The sequence below is a fragment of the Citrus clementina genome, unplaced genomic scaffold (assembly GCF_000493195.1).
Source record: "Citrus clementina cultivar Clemenules unplaced genomic scaffold, Citrus_clementina_v1.0 scaffold_5, whole genome shotgun sequence".
In the NCBI taxonomy this organism is placed as follows: Eukaryota; Viridiplantae; Streptophyta; class Magnoliopsida; order Sapindales; family Rutaceae; genus Citrus; species Citrus x clementina.
This window is the reverse complement of record NW_006262201.1, coordinates 12,693,975-12,714,935: the sequence shown is the minus strand read 5'-3', so window position 1 is coordinate 12,714,935 and position 20,961 is coordinate 12,693,975. Positions and strand designations below refer to the sequence as shown.

Genomic DNA, 20,961 nt, shown 5'->3' with positions numbered 1-20,961 from the left:
CTTCAGTGATTGCAATATATTCTACTTTAGTGGCAGACAAAGCAACACACTGCTGAAGTCTGGACTGCCATGAGACTACTCCCTCACGCAAATATCCTAATAGGAATTTTCTGGAATTAACATCTTTCGCCATATTGCATCCGTGTACACTTGTAACACAGGTTGTTCACCACCAAAACATAAACATGCCTTGGAAGTGCCTCTAAGACATCTGAGAATCCACTTTATTACTATCCAGTGTTATTTACCCGGATTAGAGAGAAACCGACTGACTACACCAACTGCATGAGTAATATCTGGTCTTGTACAAACCATGGCGTACATCAAATTACAAACTGCCGAAGCATAAGGAACTCCTCTCATCTCTTGCTTCTCTTTCTCACTTGCAAGACAATACTCGAAACTAAGCTTGAAATGGCCCATAAGTAGAGAACAAATAGATTTTTCCTTGCTCATGTTAAATCTTTCAAGAACATGCTTCTTGAGATAACCATAACTTTCCAAGTTTTCTATCGCGGGAAATCTTCATGCCAAGAATCTATTTTTTCGGTCCCAAGTTCTTCACTGCAAAAGATTTTCTAGAATTAACATCTTCCGCCATATCTGTATCTGTGTACACTTGTAACACAGGTTTGTCACCACCAAAACATAAACATACCTTGGAAGTGTCTCTGAGATATCTGAGAATCCACTTTACTGCTATCCAATGTTCTTTACCCTGATTAGAGAGAAACAGACTGATTACACCAACTGCACAAGCAATATCTAGTCTTATACAAACCATGGCGTACATCAAATTATCAACTGCTGAAGCATAAGGAACACCTCTCATCTCTTGCTTCTCTTTCTCACTTGTAGGACAATGTTTGGAACTAAACTTGAAATGACCCATAAGTGAAGAACAAACAAATTTTGCATTGCTCATGTTAAATCTTTTAAGAACCCTTTCAACTCATGCTTCTTGAAATAACCATAACTTTCCAACTTTTCTATCGCAGGAAATCTTCATGCCAAGAATCTGTTTTGCCAGTCCCAAGTTCTTTATTGCAAAAGACTTGTTAAGCTTTCTCTTTATATTTTCAATCTTACTAGCATCCTGGCCAACAATCAACATGTCATCCACATAAAGCAAAAGAATGATAAAATTATTATCATCAAACTTCTTCACAAAAACACAATAGTCGTACTTAGTCTTGTTAAAACCATGATTCTCCATGAAAGAATCAAACTTTTTATACCACTGTCTTGGTGCGTGTTTTAGCCCATACAAACTTTTCTTCAACTTACACATAAGTTCTTCTTTGTCTTTGACACTAAATCTTTAGGTTGCTCCATGTATATTTCCTCCTCTAAATCACCATGCAAGAAAGTTGTCCTTACATCAAGCTGTTCAATCTCTAAGTTCAAACTAACTGTTAATCCCAGAACAACTCGAATAGAAGACATCTTCACTACAAGAGAAAATATTTTTTTAAAATCAACACATTTCTTCTTATCGAAACCCTTCCCAGCCAATTTAGCCTTATACTGCTGTTGTGGGTTGTTTTCAATCTTCAACTTATAAACTCATTTGTTCTTCAGTGTCCTCTTTCTCTTAGGCAGTTTCATTAGGTCATAAGTTTGGTTCTCATTCAAGGATTTCATCTTTTCTTACATGGCTTTAACCCACTCACTTTTATGCTGGTAAGACATGACTTCTTTAAAACATTCTGACTCATCTTCATCTGTAAGCATCACATACTCATGTGGAGGATATCTAGTGGAAGGTCTTCGTTCTCTAATGGATCTTCTAAAATTCTGGCTCAACTAGGGTGCTGGTAGTTTTGGAGGTGTTTGCTCAACTGGTTCTGCTAACCATTATTATTATCCTCTCCAACTCCCTCATGCTCATTATGAACTACAAATGGAGAAACTGAAGTTGGAATAATAGGAATTTCTGGAGAAGACTGAGGTTCGTCACTCTTCTTTTCATCACCAACTATCTGATCTTCAAGGAACACAACATCTCTACTTCTGATCAATTTTCTTGCCATTGGATCCCATAATTTGTACTCAAATTCTTCATGCTCATAGCCTAAGAAAATGCATTCCTTGGCTTTATCATCAAGCTTCGATCTCTCATCTTTTGGGATGTGAACATATGCTCTACAATCAAACACTCTCAAGTGTTTATAAGAAACATCTTTCTCAATCCAAACTCTCTCAGGTACATCGTCATCTAATGGAGCTGAAGGAGAAAGGCTAATCAAGTCAACTGCAGTACGCAGATCTACCGCCTAGAAAGATTTAGGAAATTTAGCATCAGAAAGCATACACCTGACCCTCTCTTCAATTATTATGTTCATCATTTCTACAATACCATTCTGTTGCGGGGTTTTGGTACAGTCTTCTCAAGTCTTATTCCATGAGATTTGCAATGCTGCTCAAATGGTCCTCTGTACTCACCATTATTATTTGCCCTGACACATTTTAATTTTCTTCATATTCCTCTCTCAACATAAGTATAGAAAAACTTAAATATATCAAGCACCTGGTTTTTAGATTTCAAAGTAAAAGCCCACACTTTTCTAGAACAATCATCAATAAAAGCCACAAAATAAAGTACATCTCCTATTGATCTAGTTTGCATCATGCAAATATCAGTGTGAATCAAATCAAGTATTTGTGACTTTCTAGATGGAGAAAAAATTTTAAAAGCTACTCTGAGTGTCTTTCCAACTAAGTAATGAACACAAGTCTTGAGGGACATACCTGCAAAACTGGATAGAAATCCTTTTCTGGCAAGAGTTTCCAACCCTTTCTCACCAATGCGACCAAGCCTTTTATACCATGTCTTAATGTCAGATCTTTTATAGCCACATTTACATCTTCTTTCTTGATCTTGGCTTCTATCACAGAAAGAGTGTTTACTTTTGTCCTCTTAGCTAACACTAGAGGGTCTTTGGTGAGCTTCTATTTTCCTTCACCAAATTAGTTGGTATAACCATTATCATCAAGCTTGTCTATAAAGATCAAATTAAAACAAATATCTGGTACATGTTTAACATCTTTAAGCAACAACTTACAGCCAGTGCTGGTTTTCAACCAAATATCTCTTATGCCCACAATCTTAGATGCCCCTTCATTTCCTATCCGAAATGGCCATAATCACCAATATAATATGTAAAGTAATCATGATGTGCAGTAGCACCCGAATCAATCACCTAATCACTGGTATGGCAAGTGAGATTTATTGAGCTCTCATCATAAACAATACCTAAATCACCATCAACTATGGCTACAGCTTTCTCTTTGTCATTTTTTTTAGCATTACCATTTTCTTTCGCCAGTTCTCTTTTCCACAATCTACACTCCCTTTTAATGTGACTCATTTTTTTACAATGAAAGCACTTCATATTTCTGCTCTGTGACTTAAATCTTTCTGTGGGGTTATCATTATTCTGCTGGTGGGAATTTCTACTTTGGCTTCTCCCCCGTCTTTCTTGCTTTTCTGAAACAAATGCATCTAACTCAGAGGAAACTGCTTCAACACTCTTTCTTCTAGATTCTTCATTCTGCAGCCTATCTGTAACCATATCCAAGGTTAATTTCTCATTCGGCGCTGAATTATTCACTGACACCACTAATGTCTCCCAACTATCAAGCAAAGAATTAAGCAACAACAATGCTTATAACTCATCGTCTAAAATAATTTTCATAGTAGCCAACTAATCCATTAAATCCTGAAAATCACTAGTGTGTTCAGTTATATTGTGCCCCTTCTTACATTTCAAGTTAATAAGCCTTTTTTATCATAATGACTTTATTATGTGATGTTGACTGCTCATAAATCGTCTCCAATTTTCTCCAAAGAGCATCAGCCCTGGATTCGTTTGCTATATAGTGGTACACACTTTGATCAATCCATGACCTAATAGTACCCACGACCTTCTGATTTAATTGAGTCCATTTCTTATCATCTAAATCGGCGGGTCTAGCTTCTTCGCCTTCAATGGGTTCATGTAAATCTTTTATGTATTACAGATCCTCCATTCTAGACTTCCAAATACCATAATTTCATTATTTTAATTTAATCATGCATGTTGAGGACTCCTCCATCTCAACCACACAAGTAATAAAAATACAAAATCTGAAGCTCTGATACCACTATGTTGGGAAATAGACGACCACAAACAGCTGCAAATTAAGCAAAAACAAACTATTTTCATCTTTGTGTGATTAAAATAGGATGTGTACCACAAATAAATAGGCAAAAAAATAAACCAACAAAATCCAAAGCAAAAACCAAGAGACACAAATTTTTACATGGAAAACCCAAAGTGGGAAAAACCATGGGACCGTAGTCGGATATAATCTTCCACTATATTAATGAGATTATAGCACTAATTCTTCTCTAAATAATACTAGAGGCTAGCAACATTAAAATCTCAATATTCTTGATTTACAGTAACAACTAAATAACTATCCCTCTAACAAGTGGGTATCTTAAATAATAGCCAACGAGGTGATAAAATAAAAATTAAGACCAGTAGGATTATAGAGGGCGATAGCAGGAACTTACCCTCAAAATTTAGTAGAAAACAGAGTTAATTTCGCCTTTGGATCACCCAATTAAAGATTAATTACCCCCAAATAATCTCAACTATACTTTCTCTTCATTTCTCTCCCGTCTTTTTCTTCTCTCAAAAAATGGTTAGTGCCACCTCCACTTTCTCTTCTTCATAAAACCAAATTTCATTATAAAATTTCGCTTAGCCCCTCAATGTTTCTTTAGTTATTTAATTACCCAAACTTATTAAACTTTGGGCTTGAGGCACTCAAATGAGATGGACCCAACATATGTATGTATATATATATATAGCTTTCGATCAAATAAGTGCATTATCATCACTTTAGTTTAAAGTAAATTAATGTTTAAGACTTAAGGTTTTAAACGACAATTATTGTTTGTTAACATTCGAGCTAGTTGCTTCATTTCTTATCATTTCTGAATATATCTTTACCCTTCGAAAGAAAGAAGAAAGAGCTTTAATAATCCTTTTGACTCATGGAAAGGAAATTAGGTAAAGCAATAGAATTGGAATGGGACCTATGTGCTGCGTTATTAACAGAATCACTATCAGAAAACCTTCATATTGTAATTTAAAATTGTAGCTTCTAATAGTCTTTCTTTTTCAGCAGTTGGACTAGCTAGTGTTTCAATCAATTGCAGATAAAAGCTGGAATTGGAGGAAGCACAAAGACATGTGGACCACCTTGTTTTACTTAATGCCATACCCCCTTAAGAAATGTGTGTGTGTGTGTGTGTGTGGACCTCTATATATATTTTAGGTATTCTACAACGTTGTTCTGCAATCTGTAAATAAATCTTAAACCCTGATGCTCAATATTTCATCCTCATGTCTTAGAGTCCATCAGAATTGAGATGTTGTGATTTTTAATTTAAAATTCTTGTGAAAAAAAATTACAAGTTAGTAATATTAGTGGGTTAAAGTTTGTAGTGGTTATTGGTGAAGTTAAATTTGGAGCAAAATCAAATTTCAATTCAAAAGAAAGCAGAAAGTGTGCATCAAATAATGTAGTTATGTTTTTAAAATTAAATTGAAGGACAATAGTTACAAACAAATTCTTAAATAAACAAAGTAACTTATTCTATAGACATTACATAATACATACACATATACTAGTTGAAAATTTATTATGACCAATGTTAAGAAGACTCATCATGTCATTATTTTATATTTTTATTGTAGCGTGAATTTGAACTTTAGACTCTCCTAACTTTAATACTAGTTGAACTAATTTGTAATACATATATCGGAATTGAGATAGATTCTAATAAATTTTTAAAGTTAAATAACCACTTTCACAAGAGTTATAAAATTTACCCTAAAAAAATGCCATAAAATTCTTTCTAGAAACATATGTAAATTCGGCATCAAAAGCAAGAATAACTAAGATTCATTGATGTGGGGAGGGGACCATTTTTCTTTAATTTTGAAAAATAATATTGTAGCTCTCTAGTAAGTGTTAAAAGGTTTTGAATTAAGATCATAACCTCTAGCACTTACTAAAGCTAGATAGACTCATGATAACAATGAGATCCCTAAAGCATTTTAAAAAACATATGGAGCTATGTATGATTAAGGTCGAAGTTGCACAATTAAAACATGCCACTAGTAGTAGACAACTTGACATCAACCTCACTTTTGAGTGTTATATAATCATCTTTCTTAGTGCAAACTTTAGCAATTATCATCGTTCATCAATTTCATGATTCACGTGTTAAGGTTATTGGGCCAACCGGGCTAAATATTTTTAACATAATTTGGCGGCAGGGTACGCTAGCCACCCGAATAAAATAAATGCTTAAAAAATATTTTTAAGCAAATTTGTTAAAATACAGGAACACAAATGTCGTTACTTCAGCTGGGCCTGACAGATAAAATAGTGAAAGCCCAATTAATGAACAAGCGAAAAAATAGGCTAGGGCTCAGTCTCGGTCCGAAGCAGAGATTTAAAAATAAAAAAATAAAAATTTCTCCCCTTCTCAAGATTTTGGTCTCAGGGTTTTTCGGGTTTCTGATTGAGCTGAAGAGCTTCAATTGATAGTCACCATGATTACTGGAGATATACCTCCTAATCAAACGATTTACATTAAAAATCTCAATGAAAAGATCAAGAAAGAAGGTAACTGTAGCCCTAATTATTATTATTATCTTATTAGGGTTTTGGTATAAGCATTGTTTTAATTTTGTAAGAAGATTTACTATTAGTAGAAAATTTACTATTTTTATGTTAAAATTTTGTGAATATGTATTTGGGTAGGCTGTAATTTCAGTGTTAAACTTGCAATGAGATTAGTGTGATATGTGCCGATTTTTTTTTTATGTTTTATTTTTGGTTACAGAATTAAAGAGGTCCCTTTATTGTTTATTCTCACAATATGGGAGGATTTTCGATGTTGTGGCCTTGAAGACGCCCAAGCTTCGAGGACAAGCATGGGTTGTGTTTAGCGAAGTGACAGCTGCCAGTAATGCAGTGCGGCAAATGCAGAATTTTCCATTTTATGATAAGCCTATGGTGGGTTTTGGTAATCTCTATTAATCTCAATTATATATATATTGCATAATCTGCTGTGCTCTCATATATGGTTTGCGGACGCATGCATTAAGTTCTTTAACATTTTGAAGCTCATCCTGACTTGCCTGTCCACTTAAGCTTTATTCTGTGAATTTGAGTTTCAGATGTTTCATTAGTTATTAAGATTGCAAAATGGAACTGGCAGTGATAGTTATTTTACTTCTTATTGGATCTCATTGTTGTTAGTGGAATCATTTAGACATTTAATTCTAAGTTTGTACTCCATCCTCTTTAATTTGATTGGTTTTCTTATTAAATTTTGATGCTTAATGATGCAAAATAGCATACATGCTGAATCTTTATTACTAGTATGTTAGGAAAATCTTGGTGAACTTGTTTGATCTTTGTTGGGTATGCTAAATACTTGTGTATATTAGCGTGGTTCACAACTGAGAATTATCATGTACCTTAGGAGAATGGTCTTACTTAAATAGGAGTGAACAAGTGTTGGCTTTTGATATATTGCTTAACAGTGGTGCAACTACTTTTGATTTATGGTAATAGCAGAGTACAGAAAATGATTTTGGCGTCCAAAAGATAAAGAGCCTGTACTTAGCATTACTCTTAAGAGTGTTAACAACACAAATCTTCTAACTGTCAGCCTGGCAACCATAAACATACCGACTTTGGTACCATGAAATTGTTAATGGATTTATGATTGGTGACTTTCCTGAGAAGTTCGGGAACTTGATATTGTTGGAAACACTTGATGTCTTTCACTTAACCTTTCCTCAAAAGCATCTGTTTGTTAACATTGATGATAACAACCTTTCTAGTCTAGTTCCTGTAAGCATTTATTTTGTTGACATTGCTGATGCCTTGTTCCTATCTTACAACAGCTTGACGAAAAGAATCCCTTTTTGACATCAGCTTCAAATACTTCATGATGAACTATTTATGAGGCCTTTGTTTTAGGATTTATAAATATGATACTTTTAACTGATAATACTTTCATAATCGTGCATCTGTAGTGGTTTTCTATGTTTTGTCAATATTTTATGTCTTTGCTCCACATAACCCCTACCTTGTAATTGAGATTTATGGTATTTTCTCCATGTAAAGAATCTGATCTAAATTTAGCATCAGTACGATGGAATTGAGAGCACGATGCACACAGTGGCAGTACCAATTATATGTTTCAGGATGTCCTTTATATGTAAGTTGGTCGGAATTGATATTTGAATATGACCTGATACGTGATTGATGTGGTGCAGCGTATACAATATGCTAAGTCAAAGTCAGATTGCATTGCTAAAGAAGATGGAAGCTTCGTTCCAAGAGAAAAGAAGAAAAAGCAAGAAGAGAAAGGTTTGTGGGCTATCTTTCATTTGGATTCATCGCTAGTATTCTTCAGTGATTCACTTAACATTTTCGTATTTTTGTGAAGTTTCAAGGTAGTTTGTTATCGATGGAATGACATGACATTATGGTATTAAGTAAAATTACTTGCTATATGCTGTAGCCCTGGTTAACAATTATCGTAATTTAGAACGTGCACTGCGAGAGACATCCGTGGGCTAGTTTCATGGGACATTATTTTCTTACTAGGCAATTTCATAATTCTGTTGTATGGGGAAACCTTTGTATCATCATTTTGATTTCTATTTGAAGACAAATGGAAAAGCCTTCAACTGGCCAGAAGTGATAACACAGTTTTGATTAAATTTTCTTAATCAACAAACACTCTTTGTTTTGCCTACTAACCAGCGATTGAAAAATAATTGTTATTTTTCTCCTCATTTGACTGATAGTTTGTTATTTGCAATTTTGTTGATTTAAACTTGCATCTGCAGCTGAACGAAAGAGGCGTGCTGAAGAAGCACAGCAATCTTCTATGGCTAATGGAACAGGTGCTCAAAGCAATAGTGGCACAGCTGTAAGTTTACTCTTTGCCAACTCAGTTTAATGCTACATGGGAATGAGCTTAATATAATATGGGCTCATAATTCTGTAACCATGGGGGTTGCTTTTGAGCAATTCACCTCAGTATGAATGAATTCTCTAAAAGATTGATTTATGATAAAGATTTCCTTAAAAGATGGTTATAGATCTTCTCTATGGGTATACAATGACCTGTTGAAGTCTTGGATTTTGGATGGGAATTAGTGGTTAATAAGAACTCACTTGCAGTATCTTGTATTAAATCCGTCAGCCATGCCTTCAATACCTCTGTTTGCGAAAAGCAAATGTCCATGTGTTTCAGAATATTGCTTGACATGTTTTATTTAGGGTAGGTTTTGTATTTCAGAATATTACTTGACATGTTTTGTTTACGGTAGATTTTGTGTATTATGTGCAGGCCTCTTTTCGAAATGCAAATACACAAGAAGCTGCTGCTCCAAATAATATACTGTTCATACAGAATTTGCCCCACGAAACCACCAGCTCAATGCTTGAAATGCTCTTCCAGCAATATCCAGGATTTAAGGAAGTTCGAATGATTGAAGCAAAGCCAGGCATTGCCTTTGTAGAATTTGAAGATGATGTGCAGTCATCCATGGCCATGCAGGCCCTTCAGGGTTTCAAAATCACCCCACAGAATCCGATGGCTATCACTTTCGCCAAGAAATGATCAACCCTTTTCTGCTGTATTCTTAATTTCTTGCTTTATCTGATTGCCTTGGATGCGCCGAGAATATGTAATAGTCGAAGAGTACTCACAAAATACTGTAGTCATGTAGAGCTTCGAGCTAATTTGGTGAAATACAGATCCAGTTCTATGGTTGTCTCATATTTTTCTGGTGAAACCGAATATTTGAATTTCAGCCGACTATACGCCATCTTTGTTCCATAGTTCGGTAAACGATTGGGTACATTTTTGCAGTCAACGTTGTTTTGTGGGACAATTTTGCTGTTTTCTTCTATTAAACACGTTTCTAATCTTTATATTGTTGTGAGATGCTTGGAGCTTTCATGACTGCAGTTCGATTGCAGAATTTTAAAAACGGCAAATTTCAAAATATGCTAAAGGATATCACAAGATTCATGTTTGTTTAATCTTACTAAAGAGTATAACTTTAGACCTCTTCTTTTCAATCTAAGATATTACCAACCATTTATGGTAGTGATAATGATGAAGAATTTTTTAAACATGTGATATGGTTTTATTAAATAATCTTTACTTAGATGGTCCTATCTAAATCTCTCAAGGCAAGCAATAAAAAAGTTTCGTAAGTACTTATATTGGTCCATTTAAAGTAAGGCGAAATAATTTGGGTGATCTTCCAATGTTTTTATTATTGTTAATATCCTTATAACTGTGTTCAGAATTGCTCTCTTAGTCTTGGACTTGTTCCTCCATCTTTATAAACTCTTCTATTACTTCGCTGGGAACTCAATAAATTCCTTCTTAAAACATAAAACCTATGAAACGGAAGGAACGAACAGTCAAGCAACAATAATCAGTATAACAAATGTTATCACACTGACACTTAATTATTCAATAATACTGATATTTTTTTACCAAGGTGGTGGTCTATAGCTAGGCCTAGAGGATGATCAACCTCACTGGGAATAAGACAAAGCCCGTCAGTGGGAAATTTTTTGCTATGGGCGATAGCCCGACGGGGTAACTCCGAATTGAAGTAGGAGGCCCATGAGTCATGAACTTCTTTTCTCGAAGAAGAAGTAATGATGGTATTTAGGAAATAAGCATCGGCTAACTATGTGCCAACAGCCGAGGTAATACAGAGGACGTAAGCATTATCTGGACTGATTAGGCACAAAGCATAAGTAGGTGGCTTTTTAAGTCTGCTGTCAAATTCCAAGGCTTGGCCCTCGACACTCGACAAGCAGTGGAAACTGCCTAGACATGGCAATATTCTCCACCACCCTCGAACTCATAGGCCCTCGATGAATTCAGGTCCGGTCAGAGCCCCAAAATATCTCAAAAATAAAACCGGGCCATTTTGGAGATAGGGCCAAGACCCAAAGAAATTTGGGGTTTGGATTCGGGAATTTTTTTTTAAGTCTTAGAACCTAAATCCGAAATATTTTTAAATTCATTAAATTATCATGTTTTTAAATATTTTTTAATTTCTTATCATAGATTATTCCGGCAGTGTTAGTTTTAACATCTTTCAATAATTTCTATAAGAAAAAAGAATCTTTCAATAATTCGATTCCTCAAGGAAAAGACCATCATTTTTATACTACAAGAGTTTTTAAGTTAAGAGTATTTGACAAGAGAAACATTTAATATATATTTTGGGCAATATATATTTTGTCGATGGGGGGAGAGTTCTGCAGATTGTTAAATATCATGCATATTCTGCACAAACTTTGGGGATTTATAGACTGCAGATTGATCATAAATTCCGAATAAGTTTCAAACACTTGAAAATATCAGATTAAACAGAAGGAACATCATTTGAACTGTTTAAATGTCCCAGCTTCAAAATCAGTCCCTAATAAATAAATTATCCAAACTCAGTTTGGGTGCTCTTGCATGCTAATGGCCTAAGTTCTCTAATAAATAGTTATCCAAAAAGAACCTAATTTTACTAAGAACTAACCAAACTAGGGATCCAGCATCCTTTTTAATCTTTGCTCCATTCAAGGATTATCGGTGATAATCCCGAATTATCCCCAATAGAAATTTTTTGGTACGGGGTGAGTATGGGGATTACTTATTATTCGAGATGGTGCCCCGCCCTGAACCAGCCCCATTGCCATCCCTAAAACTATAAAGTTAGAGAAAGGTGGGAGCGGAGGAAATTTTCAGTAGAGCAGTGAAATGCTTAGAGATCGGAAAGAACACCCACGAAGAAAGCACTAAGAAACGAAAGGTAGGGGAGTGAAACGAAAGCACTAATAGTCGTAGCCTTAAACGATGGATACTCGACGTTGTGGTTATCAACCTATACACTGATGTGGCTAACGCATTAAATATCCTCCTTGGGGAGTATATTTGCACGAATGAAACTCAAAAGCAATTGACAGGGGCCTGCATAAGCGGTGGAGCATCTAGTTTAATTCAATGCAAAGTGAAGAACCTACCTGGGGCTTGACATGCCGGGGAATCCCCTTGAAGGACAGGAGTGCCTTAAGGAACGCGGGAATAGGTGGTGCATGTCTATCGTCAACTCTGCCATAAGGTGTTGGATTAAGGTTCGCAACAATTGCAACCCTCGTGCTTAGCTGCCACCTTCAAATTTGGAACCCTGAGCAGGCTATCAGTGATATAAGCCGAAGAAAGGTGATGATGATGTCAAGTCATCGTGCCCCTTATGCCTTGGGCAACACACGTGTTACAATGGCCAGGCCAAAGGGTCGAGATCTCGCAAGGGTGAGCTAACTCCAAGAATTCGTTCTTAATTCGGATTGAAAGCTGCAACTCGCTTGCACGAAGCTGGAATCGCTAGTAATTCCCGGTTAGCCATAAGGTGGTGAATTTGTTCTTGGGCCTTGTACACACCGCAAGGTGGAGTCATGATGCTTGATTAGAGGAAAATGTAAATGAAAGATCCCGCTGAATTAAATTAGGTCCATGAATGTAAAAAATAATAAAAATTATTGATCTCTCTCAATTTCGAAAGCTAGAACTTGAATTGATGTCCTTTCATTAATTTCACCGGAATTGCATTGATTTATCTTGAAGATTTCATTTCAATTAAAATTTGGTTATTTATCGTTTACAAGGATTCCTACTAAGGTACGCACGGCTGAATATTTAAAGCGCCCAATTTATAATTGGCGAATTCGAAGGTTCAATTTCTACTAGACTCATACTAATGGAACCCTCCAATAAATCTATTAGAATTGGCTCCAATGAAATCTTATCATCTTTATACAACGAATTGGTTTACCGATAATAAGAACTAGTATTCTTATTAAGACTCAAAGGAAGAAAATAAATTTATGAATCATATTAAATATTTAATATTTACATACAAAGTATTCGATTAATCGAGAAAAATTAATGTACTTCTAATATTAAATCAAGCTTAATTAAGAAAAAATTAATACATTGGGTCAAACACTTCTTCACTATAAATGTATAGCTATTAATAATCATCAATGTTTTGAAATATACATATTGCAATGCTTATCTTGAAGCTGCTTTAAAATAAAGTACAAATGACAACTACACATATAAAATAATAAATAATAATAAATATATTATAATTTTAATTGTATAGTTATAAAAGTATATTCCAGCTTAAACGATTCCAACGTAATTAAACTAGAGAGAGAGGATCCCCTTGGAGTTTGACAGATCTATATATATATATATATATATGTTGCGTCTTCAAAGAAGGTGCCCTGTAACAATTGCAGAAGCAGAAAACACAAAACATACTTAAGCTGAGCGAGTGTGATCACGCGCCAACACCAGTAGCAGCTGTGAAACTGTAATTGTTGCGTTAGTTTCTCATGCCGTAGAAGAGCGTAAGAGAGAAAAACGTAGGTACTTAATTAAGTGTGACATTAGTCTAATCCAAATGCATTAATTAATTATTTATTATAATTAAATTAGCCGTACCAGCATGTGCACTGGAATCTGTCCTTCCTCAGGTTATCACGCCCCCAGATGACATCGTTACTACTTTTGTCGCCTTTTATTTATTTTATATGAGTAACTAACGCGTCATCACAATTCATTTCCCAAAATACCCTTTCTCACGTCCCTTAAACTACCCTTGTTTCTTATGTAGAATGACAAAAATACTCTAGAAGTCGTTTGGTGTAGAAGAACTTGGATGTGCTCCCGCCTCGCTAACTCAGTCCATTATGATAGGCACGTACGATTCTTTGAAAACAAGAAAAAAATATTTTGGTTACATATTCCAACAATTCCAGTGGTTTTATCAACTTATGAGCATTTCTAACCTCAACAAGGGATATCCCGTTAAGAGCTGGTATTATGTATGTTCTTGGTGTAAACTTTCTCTTTTAATCATCCAAAAGAGATCACTTGGAGGGTCATGGAAATAATCATGGTTGTTTGCTACTGAGGATTGGGAACTTGGGTGTTGTCATAACATATATTATGAATGTCGAGTCAAACTTATTTCAGAAACCCAAGTAGCTTTTTGGGATGATTATACAATATTCCATTTTGTGGCTTTCATGAACTTTACTTGTAGGAGAAGTAAAACCAAATATTGATAAGAAGCCCGATTGCAAGAGATAATCCTAGGTTTTGAATTTTTAGGTTATAAAGGATGCCTAATAATAGATCCCTTTCATTGCCTACTTAATGTTTCAGGTTGGCCGCCCCATGTCATTGAAAAAGAAAAAAAAAAAGAAGAAAGTAAAGTAAGTGAAAGTCACAAAATGGTATATTGTACAATCACCTCAAAAAACAACCTGGGGTGCAAAATGAGTTTGGACTCTACATTCAGGATATATGTCATGACAACCCCCAAATTCCCAATTCTCAGTAACAAAAAACCATGAATCTTTCTATGACCTACTAAGTGATCTCTTTCAAATAATTAAATAAGGAAGTTTAGGCTAAGAGCATACATAGTACCAACTCTCAATAAGAGGGCACTTTTTGTGGTTAAGAATGTTTATAAGTTGATAAAACCATGAGAATTGTTAGACTGTGGGATTAGGAAAGTTTCTTTGTTTCCAAAGAACGTGCATACTTATCATAATGGCTAAGTTAGGTGAGAGCAGGTTGAAAATGACTAATTATGTACCTAAGAAAAAGAATGCAAAAGAAGTATAACACCATGCATAAAGAAATCTAGATGCATAGTGATAGTTCTTGAAGGAGGATGGCTAGGTCGTTGTTATCTTTAGCTTTTTTTCAAGAGAAATTGAGTTGCCTACCCCATAAAAGACATGGAGAGATCAAGTGACATTTCACCCATGTGATTATCGATTTCATCAATGCTTCAACCAGAGATGGAAGAAAAATATATGGGATGAAATATAGTATAAGTAAAATTTGCAACAAAAGGTGTCTGATTATTTATGATAGTCTAGTAATCGTCGTCTTCAACAAGTTATTCACAAATGGTTAGCTCATAGTAGTTGTTAGAGTCCGAAGACATTGCCTGTGTAACAGTTAAATATTTCAAGTAAGGAAAAGAAGTACTAAATAGTCACAAGAGAGAAATGCATACAAGTTATCTAAATGACACAACTTAAAAGTAATTTTTAACTCCCAAGTATAAGAGTGTCTTGTTATATTATAACTCGATGAGTCCGAGGTCGATCCTCAGAGAAAATATTTAATTTGTTTATTTTATTTTATCTAAAAATAAAAATAAACCTTGAATATAAAAACTTAATTAAAATAAAACTATGAAATTAAATTAGATAGGGTTGTGGATCCACTCTTAGTAGTAAATAAAACTAAATAAATTCTTTTTGTCATTTTTTTAGATTTATTGCCCAAAATATTAATTATATAAATTATTATTATTTTTCCTTTAATTTTATGATGGATTAAGTATTTATTATGCTAAAATTTAATTTGTCTACAATAAGTCAAAATACCATTTTACCATACATTATATTAAGATATTAAGAATTTACTGTGCCAAACTCCCTTATTTGTCTACCATAAATCAAATTTTTAAAATATAAAATATGTGTAAAATTAAATAGAAAACAATTTAATTTATAAAATTAAAAATAGAATTTGATTAAATTATATTTATTTCCTAAGAGTTTCACCATACCCTAAATATTATTATTTAGTTAAGCATAATTGAAATAAAAATAAATATTAAAATTAAATTACTTATAATTAAAAGTAATAAAAACAACTAAAATTGAAAATAAAAATAAATTTATTTATACAAAATATTAAAAACACACCTGAAAAACAAGATTACAGGGAGATTGAGAGAAATTGAGAAGAAAAAAGATGTAGAGAGATGATTAAAAATATAAAAATGAGGCTTTATTTATAGAAAAATAAATTTATAATCCAATATTTTGCGGTCCATCATAAACTTCATGCATATGCTCCTCACAACCATTATATCAAGATCTAAAGGCTGGTCAAACTTCAAAAGTCAACATCACACGTGATATCATTTGACTCGTCTGATTTGGCCAAAGAACAGTTGAGATTTGACGGGTTAATGGGTGGATCGGGTCGACCCGAATACAAAGATTTGGATCCTACAACTTGCTTCACCAACCATTGCCACGTGGCACAATCATGGCCATTTGAATCATGAATGGTTGAGATTTAGTCAAAATTGACAACTATCCCATGCACTCATATCTATTGTAAGCTCATTTTATCATCTAATCAGTGTTCGGTCAACAGGAAAAATCAACTATTTTTACACAAAGCCCAATTTTAAGCCGATCTTGACTCCTCTTAAGGTTTTCGGAACTCTGGAATCTAAATTTGATATCCGTTTATCTGTTTAGAACCTCAAATTATGTGAAATTAATATTTTACCTAATAAACACACACAAATACACAAAATTAGATATATTTAAAACATAATTAATATTCCCTAATAAACACAAATATAAATTATAACATAAGCACAAAATAACATTATTATCGCTTGATAATTAAACAATTTTTAATACTAATCACTAAACTCAGAGAGTTGAAAGAGAGGAATTTGTATGTAAGAGAAGTCGAAATGATGGCTAGAATATAGTGATATATAGTCTTTCTCTCATGTGAGCGGCCTAATTTTTTTTTTTCATGCGGACAAGTTATTGAACTATGTAGTCTAGTAAAGTCAATGTGGAAACGCTATTGAACCACATGATTTAATAGCGTGTATGTATGTATGTATGTATGTATGTATGTATGTATGTATGTATATATGTATAACAATTCTCTAGTGATGACATCCTTATTTTAACGAGGTGAAGATGTTCTCACTAGAGAATGACTTTATGTGTGTGTGTGTGTGTGTGTGTGTGTGTGTGTGTGTCAATAATAATAATAATAATTTTACCTATTTTTAACTTTCGTAAATCAGACTTCAAACAGTTAAGGGTGGTTGTTATAATAAGAAATGTGGAAGGTCAAAAAATGAAAATATGATTCTAGTCAAATAAGCATGATTGTAGGAGAGTTTAGTAGTTGAAAGCTTGAATAAGTCAAAATAAATATGATTGCAGGAGAGCACGATAGTAGGAGAACTCAATAGCTAGAAGTTTGAATAAGTCAAATAAACATAACTGCAAGAGAGCAAAAGAGCACAACTATAAGAAAGTACGATAATATGAGAGCTCTGCAACTAGCAGAGTGAATAAGTCAAATAAGCATAACTGTGAGAGAGCAAAAGAGCATAACTATAAGAAAGTACAGTAATAGGAGAGCTCTGCAACTGAAGAAGTGAATAAATCAAATAAGTATGACTGCAGTCTACAGGAGAGTATAATTACAAGAGAGCTTAGTAGCTAGAAGATTGAATAAGTTAAACAAGTATGACTACAAGAGAGTAAGAGAGCATGGTAGCATGAGAGCTCAATAGTTGGAGGCTTGAATAAGTCAAATTAAGCATGATTGCAAGAGAGCATGATAGCAAGAGAACTCAATAACTAGAAGATTGAATAAGTCAAACAAGCACAACTGCAAGAGAGCACAATTGCAAAAGAGCATGATAGTAAGAGAGCCCAGTAGCTAGAAACTTGAATAAGTCAAATAAGCACGAGTGCAAAAGAGCATAATAACAGGAGAGCTCAATAGCTGGAAGTTTGAATAAGTTAAATAAGCATGACTACAAGAGAGCACAATAATAGGAGAGTTCAACCATTAGAAGCTTGGATAAGTCAAATAAGCATGACTGTAGGAAAACATATTTACAGGAGAGCATAGTTACAGGAGAGTACGGTGGTAAGAAAGCTCAATTGCTGGAAGTTTAATAAGTCAAATAAGTATGACTATGAGAGAGCACGGTTGTAGGAAATAAGTTTAATTAAATAAGCCCAACTATTGAATCTAGCTGGAAGCCTTATTCAAGTTTAGTAAAGTTTTTTGTTTTGTTTTCTATTAATACATCAATTTATCAATTTTATATTAATTTACTTATTTTATCTTCTACTTATATTCTATTTTTTGAATTTATTTTTTATTTTATAATAAATTACAAGTTTTATATTTTATTTACATAATTTATATTTAATTACAGTAAAATCACGACATCATAAAATGGGGTCCACCTATGTTGCAACAGTTGCAACGTACCACATTTTTTGTCTCCATTGTAGACAACCATTGAATGTAAACTAAATGAATCTAACGGTTGAAAATAAAAAGGAGTGAAGGTCTATAGCCTGTTGTAGACAAGTACTGTATAAAATTTATTGACTCTAGTTTTTTTTTTTTGAAGAAATACTGACTCTAGTTTGAGAGGCGTCCATCCAAAGATTTTGCACACCCCTACAATTGAGATCATCGAAATCTTTTCCACCCCCCAAAAATCCAATGATTGAAGTGTTTTTCATCCCAAGAAATCGCGATTAGTTTTGGTGTCTTCCGATAAAATCATAAACGACGTAAGTAAAACTAACGGCCGATATATGACGGTGGCAACTAATCGAAAAAGATACTGGGCGGTCGTGTAAGTTTAGGAATTACAGGCATCGATTTGCCTCATAACTTGCCTTATAATAGAGTCAATTTCTCGCGTGCATTGGATCAATTAGATTTTTTTTTGTAGAAGTTGTCATTAATTAATTTGCTATTTATTGCTTTTTTTTCATGTTTAATACTTGAAATATATCTCTGTGAAGCTGACAAGTGAATCAAGTCGAATTGAGAAGTACGACAACGTTTAAGGCTTCTAATTTGGTTAAGAAACTCACGTGCAGATCATCTGCTATAAGCAGAATACAAGTGCATCCAAAACGACATGACTGTGGCGCGTTTTAGATAAGTCACTTAAGAGATCACGTGAGGAAGCACATGCGGGAGCCTGAAATGAGTTCGTTAAGTTTGTTACCCACGTGTCAACAAACTGAACGATCTAGAAATTGTTTCAAGCCTCTGATACAGGTTATAAAGGCTGTGAATGAGGTCAGTGGAATATAGTGGTAAGTGAGTCCTGTAGAGAGAGTTCTAGAGAGAGAAATAATGCTTCTTGTTCTCGAATAGAATCTTGTAAAGACTCTGTACAAAATCTCCATTTGTGAACCAATAAAAGCTCAACAAAACACTTCTCCCGTGGATGTAAACAGAGTACCTTGTACTCTGTTGAACCACGTAAATTTTCTGTTTCTTGGTTTGCTTTTACATTAGATTCTTGGTTCTTTCTGATTTTTGGAAGTCCAGTTTTTATTAGCTAAGTTGTGACAGTTTCTATTTGATCTTTACTTAGTGCAACTTGTATTGATCTGATCTTAGATATCCTGGGCAGTAACTAGTTTGTTTAAAGGCTAAAGAACTGACGAGTTACTACAATCTCCTTTGTTGAACTCTCTTTAGCAAGAATGGCATCTGAAACTGTATTTTTCTTTTTTTTTCTTTTTTTAGTTTTTTCTTCTCTGAGGAATTTCATCAAACAAGTAGCATGCATGAAATATATATAAGCTCTTTTCAACTCAAATGTAAGATAACACACAAAATATGTTAATCATCCAAATCCTTTCCCCCAGTGCTTTGCAATTGTGTTCTTACGATTTTGCTATCAACGATGCAATTATCAAATGAAATCAATTACACCCACTGCACAAATAAATTCGCCATTTAATTCATATGCCTTACAGCCCCACCCCAGGATGCAACATACACGAATCGTGAAGATCTTCTTCCCCAACAAATTGCAACATATGTAAGGAAATCGATTTAGGTGTTTGTACATTCATTCTCAACCACGAGCCGTTAAACCCTAATTTCTATTTTCATAAGATATCTGCATCTAATTGGATGATTTTTTGTGGAACTGGCTTCAACGGTTACTGGTTGATACTGCCTTTATCACCTACATAATTTGAAGTGTTAGATTTGTTTAGTTTACATCCAACGGCTGTCTAGAATGAAGATAAAAAGTGTGGTACGTTGCAACTGTTGCAACATAGGGGAGTCCCATAAAATGATTACACCAACAATAACAACAATAATAATAATGAGTAATTAAGTCAAGTACGGTTAGGTGAAATTATTAGCCAGGTGCAACATACTTTATAAAGCACTAAAAATGTACTTTGAACATCAGACTTTGTTTCGTTTTGTTAGAAAGCTTAGAATTAGATTTTGTTACAATATGTGAGAAAAGATGAAATCTCATATTATTTTCCCCTAAAATTTACACTGTATTTTGGCATTCACTAGGCGTATTGTAAATCGGTTAATACAAATGGTCTATTTTAAAAAACAAATATGAATTTTATAATTTTTCGCTTTATTTTTTTCGGGGAACAGTGATTATAAAGATTGTTTTGAGATGCCACTACGCATACTTTTATTAAAATAGATAGCATACCATCAAAAGGATACAATTATGGTGCAATTGTGGTACCATACCACAGCTGCACCTAGCTATTAGATTCAGCTGCACACATGTACTATAGCTGAATCCAATAGCTAGGTGCAGCTGTGGTATGATACCATAGTTGCACCATAGCTAGACCCCCATCAAAATCTCTTCTCTAAGCAACTGTATAATCATTATAAAGAGTTACTTAGCATAACAATTATAGGAATATAATTTTAGCATAATAGATAAATAAATAAGTAGTATGAGGGCTATTTGGTCATTGACCATACAAAAAATTAGAATAAATCCGCGTAGATATCAATTTAGCTAAAGCCTGTTATGGTAATTTGATAAAAAGATCTTCTTCAGTGTATCAAGCAGTCAATCAACCAACCACCCGGCATTGCGTTTTCTGTTAACAGTTATATCAAAATCATTCGTACAAAAAAAAAGAAAAGGT

At 34.0% G+C, this 20,961-nt stretch overlaps 1 protein-coding gene across 1 annotated transcript; it reads left to right on the top strand.

Annotated features, from left to right (window-relative positions):
• Positions 1 to 6,502: 6,502 nt before the first annotated feature.
• LOC18040851 (U2 small nuclear ribonucleoprotein B'' 2) lies at positions 6,503 to 9,874 on the top strand. The gene is made up of 5 exons (XM_006431902.2): positions 6,503 to 6,690; positions 6,911 to 7,083; positions 8,358 to 8,451; positions 8,937 to 9,019; positions 9,443 to 9,874. The coding sequence occupies exons 1-5, from the start codon at positions 6,618 to 6,620 to the stop codon at positions 9,713 to 9,715; spliced, it is 696 nt and encodes a 231-aa protein (XP_006431965.1). The 5' UTR covers positions 6,503 to 6,617; the 3' UTR covers positions 9,716 to 9,874.
• The last annotated feature ends 11,087 nt before the right edge of the window (positions 9,875 to 20,961 follow it).

Bases quoted from the DNA above. Each gene is read 5' to 3' on its own strand.
- LOC18040851 (XM_006431902.2), top strand. From the start codon at position 6,618: ATGATTACTGGAGATATACCTCCTAATCAAACGATTTACATTAAAAAT. The intron at 6,691-6,910 runs GTAACTGTAGCC...TTTTGGTTACAG, and splicing joins TGAAAAGATCAAGAAAGAAG to AATTAAAGAGGTCCCTTTAT. The intron at 9,020-9,442 runs GTAAGTTTACTC...TATTATGTGCAG, and splicing joins AAAGCAATAGTGGCACAGCT to GCCTCTTTTCGAAATGCAAA.